The sequence below is a fragment of the Tachyglossus aculeatus genome, chromosome X2 (genome assembly GCF_015852505.1).
Source record: "Tachyglossus aculeatus isolate mTacAcu1 chromosome X2, mTacAcu1.pri, whole genome shotgun sequence".
NCBI lineage: Eukaryota > Metazoa > Chordata > Mammalia > Monotremata > Tachyglossidae > Tachyglossus > Tachyglossus aculeatus.
This window is the reverse complement of record NC_052100.1, coordinates 24,923,170-24,935,533: the sequence shown is the minus strand read 5'-3', so window position 1 is coordinate 24,935,533 and position 12,364 is coordinate 24,923,170. Positions and strand designations below refer to the sequence as shown.

At 42.2% G+C, this 12,364-nt stretch overlaps 1 protein-coding gene across 1 annotated transcript in view; it reads left to right on the top strand.

Annotated features, from left to right (window-relative positions):
- The window catches only part of LOC119949129, a 38,667-nt gene extending 26,526 nt beyond the window's left edge, over positions 1-12,141 (top strand). The window contains exon 6 of the mRNA XM_038770631.1: positions 12,038-12,141. Within this exon, the coding sequence (XP_038626559.1) occupies positions 12,038-12,141 (104 nt within the window). The remainder of the gene's footprint in view (positions 1-12,037) is intronic.
- Positions 12,142-12,364: the final 223 nt, after the last annotated feature.

Below are 12,364 nucleotides of genomic sequence, written 5' to 3'. Positions count from 1 at the left end.
GTGTGATGTGTCATTATTCCCTCTGCGCGTGCACACACACACACACACACACACACACACACACACACAAAATCCTTCTTAGCCTTTGTACCAGGTTGACACATTTTCATTTCTAGTGCCTGTGTCTACTTTGGGGTGTTGCCTAGGAAACATCCTCCTAAAATGTGAGCCTGCTGATCCCACAGGTTTACCAAGCTCTTCTGAAAGTATAGCAGCTTTTTTCTTCCTTTCTGTCTTAGCACATATGGTCTCCTTCACAGTTTTCTCTGACCTGCCCCTGACGTGGCTCTTTATTTTTTATTTTATTTTTTTCATTCAGCTGATCTGTACATGACTAATTCTATGTTTGCAGGGATTGGTTTTGACTTGTGTTAATCAAGTCAACCCCCACTAAATTTGCTTTAAGCTAGGTGTGGTGAACTAGTCAACTTTTGTCTCGGGGGTGGGAGATTGAATTCATCACTAAATTAGCATTGTTTGGATCCAGCGAAAAAGGTGAACCGAGGCTTGTGGTGGGTCACCAAATCAACAGTCAAACAAAGAAGACAGAAAAATATAATCTCCTTTTGAGAAAGCACTGTGTACTCTAGGTGTTTCAAGTATCTTTTGTTGCCACTGTCAGAGACTTGGGGTGGTTGGAACCAATACAGCACCTCTCATATTTCTTATGTTGCCAACTTGTACTTCCCAAGCGCTTAGTACAGTGCTCTGCACACAGTAAGCGCTTGATAAATATGATTGATTGACTGATTATGTCCTAAAATCCTTTCATTTATATTTTAAATGTTTCTTTTTGCAGTTTAAAATGTCTAGCCCTTAAAGATGGCTAGGATTATTAATCATCATTATTCACCTCACCAACTCACCCCCAGTACTCCTAGGCTGAAATGACAGATTAATTTGTATACTATTACAGTCCACCATTTAGGCATTACCGCATGTGCTCTTCAAAAGTCTCACATTATCAACCCTCCCTTCTCCAAACCCTGGATTGCACCATTTTCCTGTCAGCCTTCCTTTCCCCCTTCAAATGCACCCTAACTCTCCCCATTCTCAAAACCCTTCAGAAATTCCACCTACACCGGCAAGATTTATGAAATTCATTTTTCTCCCCCTCATATTATTATCCCGGCATTTTTGCACCACATGCACTAATGAAACTCACATTGTGCTCTTGTGAATATCAGTTTACACATGCTCTATCTTATTGTGATATTTGTTAAGCACTTACTGTGTGCCACACACTGAACGAAGTGCTGGGGTACATAGAAGACAACCAGATCATACGTGCTCTCTGTCCCACATGGAGCTCTTAGTCTAAGAGAGAGGAACAACAGGTATTTAATTCCCACTTCACAGAAGAGGAAATTGAGGCGCAGAGAAGTTTTTAGGTTAAAGTGCCCAGTGTCACCGCGGCAGGCAGGTGGTAGAGCCAGGAATAGAACCCAGGTCTCCTGACTCCAGTTTCATGCTCATTTTACTACATGCTGCTTAAAAACAAAAGCTGAGAACTCTTCCTGGATTACTTTTATGCCTGTCTCCCCAATTAGATTGTATGTTTCTTCAATCAATCAGTAGTAGCAGTGTTGTGACGACTTCGTTGTTCTTGCCCAAACAGATTGTAAGCTTCTTGAGGGCAGGGATCATGCTTAGTTACTTGATTATACTCTCTAAAGTGCTTACTAAAGTGCTCTGCCTGGAGTACATGCTCAATAAATGTCACTGATTGATTGACTTATTGACTTTTTATAGTGGCACACTGTATGACATAATAACAATACTTTCAATTGATTGTTGATCTTAAAGCCCTGTTCTACAGTCGCTGAGAAGGCTAAGAAGAGTTGAGAGGAGCAAGAGAATCTACCATCTACTCTCAATTATTCAGGCCTCAACTATGTAGGTGGTGGATTATCCAGTTCTCTCTCAAGTCCTTTCCCTTCTCTACTGTCTGCCTTCTGGCAATTTTAATACTTGTTGCCTTCTCCACCAGAGGTGCCAGGATTCGGGGAGGATGTGAAACTCAATCCATCAATTTGCTATTTGTCGACACCTCTGCTTTAAAGATGGTGGGGATGGAGATGGCAAGTAAATGCTAAAATGTGGTTTGGGGATTTTCCACGGACTCTGATTTTCTGATGTTCCCCATCAACAGGACTAGTAAAGAGATTTGTCTGTTCTTGTATGGAACTAGACTGTGGCCAAAACACGAACAGCATTTTGTTCCAACTCTGGAAAAATACAACAGGATCACTCTTGCTTCTGAGCCTTTGAGGAATACATCTTCCTCTGAAAAAATCGCAGTCCTTGCAGACTTGTGGAAGCAGAAATTAGTCTTGTCTGACAATATTGCTTACAATGCTGGCTTGAGGCTGATGACATGAGTGCAGCTTCCCAACAACCTTCCCACTCTTTCGAAGTTTTGAGGTCTGATTCTGCCCCTCATGCAGTTGCGACTTTGGGCAATGACTGCCTCCTGCATCATTTCATATTAAAAGAGGGTAGTGATAGGTACCAATTTAGCTAAGGTGTGAAAAAATTCATTATTTTAAGTGGTATTCCAAAGGGAAAAAAATAGTGCTAATGAATAATAATGAAGTAAGGGCTAAGGGCAGAGTATTGGAATTGCTAGGATCCTTCTGGTGTGGGAAATAAAGACTGCATTGACCCTCTGCCTAAAGGAGAAAAATGGTTCCTTCCAGGATGAGGGATGATGTCTGCTTCCAACAGAGTCACGGGGTGATGCTTATAGATTGGCCCTGGGTAGCTTGAGTGGTGATTTTTTGGAACAGATTATTTTTAATTTCAGAGTAGTGAATTTCATAATAATAATTGTGGTCATGGCTAAGTGATTACTATATGCCGAGCACTGGGGGCCATACAAGATAATCCAACTGGGTAGAGTCCCTGTCCCACATGAAGCTTAGAGTCTACATAGGAGGGAAAACAGGTTTTAATCCCTACAAAGCAGAGTGGCTCAGTGGAAAGAGCCCGGGCTTGGGACTCAGAGGTCATGAGTTCAAATCCCGGCTCTGCCGCTTGTCAGCTGTGTGACTTTGGGCAAGTCACTTAACTTCTCTGTGCCTCAGTTACCTCATCTGTAAAATGGGGATTAAAACTGTGAGCCCCCCGTGGGACAATCTGATCACCTTGTAACCTCCCCAGGGCTTAGAACAGTGTTTGCACATAGTAAGTGCTTAATAAATGCCATAATAATAATAATAATTATTATTATTATTTTCCAGATGAGGAAACAAAGGCACAGAGAAGTGAAGTGATTTGCTTAAGGTCAGTTGGAGGTAAATGACAGATCTGGGATTAGAACCCATTTCCTCTGCTTGGCAGACCTGTGCTCTTTCCACTAGGCCAGGGTGTTCCTTGGCAGGGACATGGCCCCTAGATGCCCAAATCCTTTAAAAACGGTAAACCATAAACCTTCCTGGACACCGTTGGATAGACAATGGCACATGTGGGCGAGATCATTCCAACTGTAGGCAGAGTGGCTCCTGAAGGCACTCAAAAATATGGGGCACCTTTTTGCCCATCCAGAAGTAATGGTAACATTACAGAAATTGCGAAGGCCATGTAACACCAGCATAATGATGTCACGAGGACCCACACACAGGCTCTTTGCAGGAATCAGTCAATCAATGGTATTTATTGAGCGCTTACTAGGTGAAGAGCACCGTGCTAGGTGCTTGTATGGTATAATTCAAGGAACAGAGAACAAATCCCCAGGTCAACAGCTCCATAGCCACTGCAAAATCCCTTCATATACGGACAGTACTTCCAAGCTGCAGGACGCAGCAGCAGGAACTGAGCAGAGGCAGACTGGACTCTCTGAGGGAAAAATCCCAGACATGAAGATGTATGGTGTTGGCTCAATAATGGACAGAGGGCAGACCAGCTGAAAACCTGACTGTCTGATATATAACTGGTTGAATGGCCACCATAGCAGTAGGCTGATGTCTAGTGGCTACCTAAATAAAGTGACAAACACAGCCCATAAATATCAAACACCTCACCATCAAGACAGAAACAAGTTTTAAGCTCATTGTGGCCAGGGATCTTGTGTGCCAACCCTGGTACATTGTACTAATAATAATGATGGCATTTGTTAAGCGCTTACTATGTGCAAAGCACTGTTCTAAGCATTGGGGAGATTACAAGGTGATCAGGTTGTCCCTCGTGGGGCTCACAGTCTTAATCCCCATTTTACAGATGAGGTAACTGAGGCACAGAGAAGTTAAGTGACTTGCCCAAAGTCACGCAGCTGACAAGCGGCAGAGCTGGGATTTGAACTCATGACCTCTGAGTCCCAAGCCCGGGCTCTTTCCACTGAGCCATGCTGTACTCTCCCAAGTGCTTAGTATGGTGCTCTGCACCCAGGAAGCACCCAATAAATACGATTGATTGATTCATACTAGAAATCTTCCTAGAGAGAGAAGACATATTTTAGACTCTAAGGTCATTGTGGGCAGGGAACATACCTACCATCTCTATTATATCGTACTCACCCAAATGCTTTGCACAGTACTCTCCACACAGTAGGTGCTCAGTAAATATAATTGATTGATTGTGTGCTGTATCAGATGTGAAGGAGACATGTGGTCTGTCTCTACACATGATCAAGAAGAGGCCTCTGATCCCCCCCATATCAAGAAACTCACCCTATCTGATTTTCTGGGGAGCAGCCAAGTGTTTATGTTAACAAGTCCAAACATGGAGGAGAAAACTATAATAACTATTCCGTTACTTTTCCCTGTTAAGTTTCTTTTCATCTCCCATCTGCTAATATTCTCATAGGAAGCAGCGTGGCTCAGTTGAAAGAGCACGAGCTTGGGAGTCAGAGTTCTAATCCTGGCTCCACCACTTGTCTGCTGTGTGACCTTGGGCAAGTCGCTTCACTTCTCTGTGCCTCAGTTACCTTGTCTGTAAAATGGGGATTAAGACCGTGAGCCCCATGTGGGACAACCTGATCACCTTATATCCCCCCAGAGCTTAGAACAGTGCTTAGCACACAGTAAGTGCTTAACAAATGCCATCATTATCATTATTTAGTTGTCAGCCACAGCTTTGGGAAGCAGCCCAGCATAATGGATAGAGCTCGGGCCTGGGAGTTAGCAGGTCATGGGTTCTAATCCCACCTCCACCACTTTCCTGCTGTGTGGCCTTGGCAAGTCACTTAACTTCTCTGTGCCTCAGTTCCCTCATCTGTAAAATGGGAATTGAAGCTGTGAACCCCACGCGGACAGGGACTGTGTCCAACCTGATTTGCTGGTATCCACCTCAGGTCATAGTACGGTGCTTAGCACGTATTAAGGTGCTTAACAAATACCACAATTATTATTACTATTATTGTAAGTGTTCAAAACAGACTCCGGAAGGGGAAAGAAGTTACACTTTAAAAACAACTTGCCTCAGATCACAAACATCAATTTCTGACCCATAGATAAATATATTAGCAGCAGAACTTGAATCTGCCATTGCAGCTTGAGCAGAGTTGCAGTACTTATCATTGATAATTTCTAGTTGGCTACATGCATTGGCCTTTAAGCCATTCATTTATACTGTGAACTAGATTATGTGCCACTGTCAGTTAGCTGAATGTATTTCAAACCAATTTACTAAAATAGTCACTGTTAAGCGGTATATTTGGACAGAGTTGACACCTTTGACATTTTCTAAAATGGCAAAAATAACTGTATTTAAGGGTATGATTTATGAATGCTGTGTGCCAACAGAAATTCCATGTGATTATGGCTTTCAGTGGAACTATGGAAGCCATTTCAGCTAACTGCTGAATAGGTAGGCAACGATTAGCCCTATGTGATCAGATATGGAAAACATAAGGCACGTATCAAATGATGGTGCTCACCCTTTTTTTTTTTCCTGGAACATCTCCGACTTGTGAGAGAGGAAAAATACCTGGAATGTAAAACTGTTCCTAGGATGATGTTTTTGCCCAGTACAACTGAAAAAGAAAAAGCAACTTATAGATGATTAAAAAGTATCTTGAACCTTTAAATGTCTTCCTGATTGCTGGCTTCTATTAAAAACTTCTTGGAATAACCGATAGGTTTAATTTCTCAAGCGTAGGAAAAATGATATCATCTTCAGGATTTTTCATATTTATTATACCAATGTGACCTGACTGCAGAAAAAGGAGGAAAATCTCTTGTATTGCAAGTTTTAAATGTACCAGGCTAAGGTTTACTTAATTAGAACCTTCAGGCAATGAAGGAACCCTTTTTAAAAAAATTCTGTGAATCTTAATATGCTAAATAATGCAAAGCTTCGACTCTTCAAGCATGAGACACACATCTGGCAGCTTAACATTTAAATTACAGAAAAAATCCTCACCACTAGTAATTTTCACAAAGAAAAGAATGGAAAATGTATTACAACGAAATTTAATTCCTCCATAGATTTTTCATCCTGTCTAATTGCAGGCATTCTGGAGGGTTCCCTTTATGTTTTAATACAGAGTTTTCTGTACATTTTATTGATCTTTAATTTGAGCAGCTTCTCACAGCTACAACCCTTGAAGAATGACAGTGTGTTTTACTTGGCAAATTGTTCAGTGAAATCTATCTGGAGTTGAAGTAATGAGCTCACTGGTACAGAAAATAAGGGAAAAGGCTGGACTTTCAAACCCTCACAAAGAAATTATCACAGGCAAAAGCATCAATTTTGAGTTGGTTCCACCTTCAGGTTTTAATTTTTTTGGTATCACCCTTTCTTTATTTTGCTTTTTTTAAGGCTGTTTTTCAAATAAAGGTAGTCATAGCAAGCATTCTTTCTTCATATTTCCGCAAAGGACAAGTGTCAGATTCTTTTTTAATTGTACAAAGGTCATTTGGAAAACCATTAACGTGTGGTAAGTTAAAAAAGATTAGCACAGCACAAGGGTAACGTAGTTCTAAGTATGTGTATTTTACTCTGACATTATACAATTTTGACAAGCACTTTGCTTCTGCATCTCATGCATTATTAAAAACATAACTGTTCCGTTAATTTTTCTAAGTGATGCCAGCTGACACATTTCCAAAACGTCGGCGTGTTAACATTATTTGTAAACATTTCACAATTTTTTCTCAATGTAATAGGATCTGGGAGGTCAGTTTAAGGGGAACTTGATGAACTAAACAATCCACTGTAAAGCGTTAGATGCATTTGTGTTACTACAGAGTAATGGGGATTGATTGATTGATTCATTCATTCAGTCATATTTATTGAGCGCTTACTGTGTGCAGAGCACTGTACTAAGTGCTTGGGAAGTACAAGTTAGCAACATATAGCGACGATCCCTACCCAACAACGGGCTCACAGTCTATAAGGGGGAGACAGACAACAAAACAAACCTCACGACCCATTCATATACGTTTCCTACATTCTGTGGAAATGAAGAGGTATCAGCAGTGATTCTGTCGGCCAGTAGCCCCTGGCCTCTCCATGTGGTGTCAGACCTGCTCTTTTCAGGCATTCGATCAGTGCTTTGCACATAGTAAGCACTCAACAAATACGATTGAATGAATGAATGAGTGGTGGTCATTGCTAGCTGACCGTAGATTGACCTCCCCCCCCAAAGACAGTAAGCTTGTTGTGGGCAGGGCATGGGCCTGTTTATTGTTATGTTGTACTCTACCAAGCTCTTAGTCCAGTGCTCTGCACAAGGTAAGCACTCAGTAAATACAGTTGGCTGCACGACTGAACCATGAGGCCTTGTTTCAGCAACAAGATCACATGTTTCCATGCCCTGCCTTGCCCTCAGAGATAGCTATACTGCAGGACGCGACACAATTCCGAGGCCTGACCCCTACCTCAGCTTTAGATAGGGAAACTGGAGTTCAGGGAAGATCTATTTCCTTGACTGCTGCCTGAATTTAGGCTGAATCCAAGCAGTACTGAGAACTGACAAGTTGCAGCAGTAATGGCATTTACTGAGCATCTAATGAGTGCAATGCACTGTACAAAGCGCTTGCTAAAAGGTAACAGAAACCTTAGGTATGCTCCTTGCCCATAACGAGTTTATGCTATATTGGAGTAGAATCTCCTTACCCTCTGTTTCCCATCCCCTCTACATGAGCGATGAACAGTGGTTTTTTATTGTAATAATCATAGCTATTCTTATTATGAAAATTTTGAGTGCTGACTATGTGCTAAATGCTCAGGTAAATGCAAGGTCACAAGGTTGGACACACTTGGTTCACATTCTATTTCATCCCCATTATAAAGATGAGGAAACTGAGGCTCGGAGAAGTTAAGATAATCGCTGAGGCCACACAGCAGGCCAGGGGTGGATCTGGGACTTGAAGCTGGGTCTCTTAAGCCCCAGTCCCATGCTCTTTTCATGAGATCACTCTGGGTCTCACAGTTAAAAAAAAAACACAAAACATTTTGCATTTTCATAGGCGGAGCAATACTTGGTTTATAGACTGACTTCTCATTGTCTTCCTATTCAGACTTTATGTGAGTAAATATTTTCTATTCAGTAACAAAATAAAGGTGAGTACCAAACTTAACAGAAGAACAATTAGGCTCTGTATGTTTCGGACACAGAATAAATAGTCTTTCTCTGAGTTATTTACCCTCATGTAGGTAGACGGTGTTTCACATAGACACTGTTTCACCTGACCTGTTATGCCCATCCACAGTCAAAACATAAGGTTTTTTTGTTTGTTTTCTGAAAACTTATCCTTCCCTACACCCAGCTGAGCTGGCTTCAGTCGCCACCCAACTAAACCCTTTTGGGTTTGAGCAGGATCTTCCTGCTATCTACCCACTAACGGGCGAGAGAGGGCTAAATGTGAATGTAGCTGATTCCTCTTAGTTTTGACTTTATGGAAGCATCATGGCATAGTGGAAATAATAATAATAATTGTGGCATTTGTTAAGTGCTTACTGCGTGCCTGGGACTGTACTGAGCCCTGGGGTAGAAACAAGATAATCAGGTTGGACAATCTCCTTATCCCACATAGGGCTCCTAGTCTCAATCCCCATTTTACAGATGAGGTAACAGGGGCCCAGAGAAGTTAAGTGACTTGCCCAAGGTCACACAGCAGACACGTGAAGCAGCACGGCTCAGTGGAAAGAGCACGGGCTTGGGAGTCAGAGGTCATGAGTTCAAATCCTGGCTCCGCCGCTTGTCAGCTGTGTGACTGTGGGCAAGTCACTTAATTTCTCTGTGCCTCAGTTACCTCATCTGTAAAATGGGGATTAAGACTGTGAGCCCCCCGTGGGACAACTTGATCACCTTGTAACCTCCCCAGCGCTCAGAATAGTGCTTTGCACATAGTAAGAGCTTAATAAATGCCATTGAAAAAAAAAAACAGTGGCTGAGCCAGGATTAGAAACCAGGTCCTTCTGAATCCCAGGCCTCTGCTCTACCCATCACGCCATGCTGCTTCTTGCAAGTGGCTTAGTGGGTAGAATATGGGCTGGGAGTCATAATGAGCTGGGTTCTAATCCCGCTCCTCCACTAGTCTGCTGTGCAGCCTTGGGTAAGTCACTTCACTTCTCTGGGCCTTGGTTACTGTGGGACAGAGCCTGTGTCCAACCTGATGAGCCTGTATTTATCCAAGTGCTTAGAACAGTGATTGGCACATAGTAAGTGCTTAACAAGGACCATAATTATGATTATTATTGTTATGAGGCTTCACCTGGATGCTACAGCTTGGTCCCAGATCCAAGCTACACAGGGCAGCCTATGTTGCTGGCCATACCTCTCCTAGGTTTGGATGAAGATTTGCAATCCCCAGAGCACAGCTTGAGCTCTATGGTCAGGGTGGGAGCTGTATAAGCAGCGTGGCTCAGTGGAAAGAGCCCGGGCTTTGGAGTCAGAGGTCATGGGATCAAATCCTGGCTCCACCAATTGTCAGCTGTGTGACTTTGGGCAAGTCACTTAACTTCTCTGAGCCTCAGTTCCCTCACCTGTAAAATGGGGATGAAGACTGGGAGCCCCCCGTGGGACAACCTGATCACCTTGTAACCTCTCCAGCGCTCAGAACACTGCTTTGCATATAGTAAGTGCTTAATAAATGCCATCATCATTATTATTAATCTCCCAGACCTCAACTGCACAAGGGATTCCCGCTAATGCATTTAGTTTGAATTGCTTTCCTCAGAAAGGCAATTCTCAGTAAGGGGAATTTTTATATCTTGCCTCTGTCTCCTTTTGTTGTGTTAGTTGGCTTGGGGTAGATAATCTACTCACCTTGGGCCGGCACTGCTTAAGAAATGGAGGAAGATTGCAAGGGCTTTCAAGGGGAGATGTCTTATCTCTATATTGACAGAGACTATGGTTCGAGAGATAGAAACCAATTTGGCAATGTTATAACCTTGAAATGAGAAGCAGGTACCCTACATGTTAAGGCAGACATTTCACAATATTTATAGGGTGTTTACTGCATACAGTGATTAGAAAAGAGGTGTGTTTGCTTCAACAGGGTAAATGAAACATAGTGCTGCAAATCTCATTTCCTTCTATCTGACTTAACAATAGGGAGATTGTTTTCCCTTATCTAGTTTGTTTTCTTTAAGAAAAAAACGAAAAACCTAAAGCACTTCGATTGGTATGTTTTGAGCCTAGTATTATCTTTTGTTTGATCATTTTTTCCTCTATGGTTTCCGACAATACCTCTCAAATATCTTCATAACCAAAGATGGCTTTTAGTTTAGACTCAAATTCAGAGACTTGGGCTACAGGAGGTCTTTGTTTTTATAGCTCCTTAAGTAAAACCTTATCCAGCTTGAATCATCCCATTGACCAGTCAATCAGTCAGCTATATTTATTGAGTGCTTATTGTGTGCAGAGCACTGGACTAAGCACTTGGGAGAGTACAGTGAACAGAGTTGGTAGATATGTTTCTGTCTCACAAGAAGCTTACAGTCTTGATGGGCAGACAGTAAAATGATTTACAGATATGCACATAAGTGCTGAGGGTGGGGTGATTATTAAGTCTTTAAAGGGTACAAAACCCAAGTGCAAGAGTGACACAGAAGGGAGAGGGAATAGGGCATAGGGGAAATGAGGGCTTATTTGGGGACAGCCTCTGGAAGGATTGTTATATGGGAGAGGACTGGAACCAGTATCCGACTGGTTTGACCCTCTAAGTCAATCCCACTTTCAAAAGCAGAAACACTGCATATCCCATCTCTACCTTGGAGAAGACAAGACAGGACGTTGGGGTGATATCACCATTGTCATAGCAGTCAGAGATGTCAGAGAGATAACACTGGGGTGGGCAGTGGGGACCCTGATGATCCTTGCTTTGGTGATCCCATAGGATTCAGGAAAACCCTTGGTCACACAGGGATCAGGGCAAACCATGAATCAGGTGTTTCTTCAGTTTTGTTCCTGAAAATGGTTAAAGGTAAGTGGAAACGTTCAAGAGATCAGACAGCCTAAGCTGCCTTTGGTTGTACTGTAGAGAACACCACCCGCTGGAGCGTAAGCTCCTACTAAAGTGTACGTTCCTTGAGAAACGTTCGAGAGGTCAGACAGCCTAATCTGCCTTTGGTTGCACTGTAGAGAACACCACCCACTGGAGTGTAAGCTCCTACTAAAGTGTACATTCCTTGAGAGTGAGGATCATGTCTTGCATCTCTATTGTATCATACTTTCCTAATCGCTTAGTTCAGTGAGTGCTCAATGACTACCATTGATCTAGTGGAATAATAGTTGTGGTATTTGTTAAGTGCTTACTATGCGCCAAGCACTGTATTAAGCATTGGGGAAATCCAAGATAATCAGGTTTGGGCGTGGTTCCTATCCCAGTTGGAACTCACAGTCTAAGTAGGAGGGAGATCAGGTATTCAGTGAGGTCACTGAAACCTGGGGACTTTGATTCATTCCCCCCAACTGGGCTGCCTTTCATGTTCCAAAATTGGTATTACACCTCTTGGACACCTTCTTCCTTAGAATTATGTTTCGACCCCTACGTCTGACATTCTGTTCCATGTTGGGGTTTCACCTGTAAAACATTCTAAAGTAAGACACCTATAATTAAAGACTATTTTTACTTTTTTTGAACTTTAGGAATTGCGCCTCATAAACTCAGCCCTAACTCTTCATCTAAGGACTGTGATCTCATCCCAGTTAAAGACAATGGGATGTTCTGTAAGGTAAGGATGACAGGGTGAAAGGTTCATTTTCCATGAGAACACGTAGATCAGTTCTCCAGTATTAATGATGATTTCTCGAAATACACTTACCAGTAAGTCTTCAAAACAGGTTTTGAGACATAAGACAAGCCAAAGTGACTGATATTTGTGAAATTAGCAATAACAATAAAAAGTTTTTTATGCTTAAACACATGCCTTCCATGAACTGTTGAAGACTTCGGTTAAATTAATCAGTTTATAC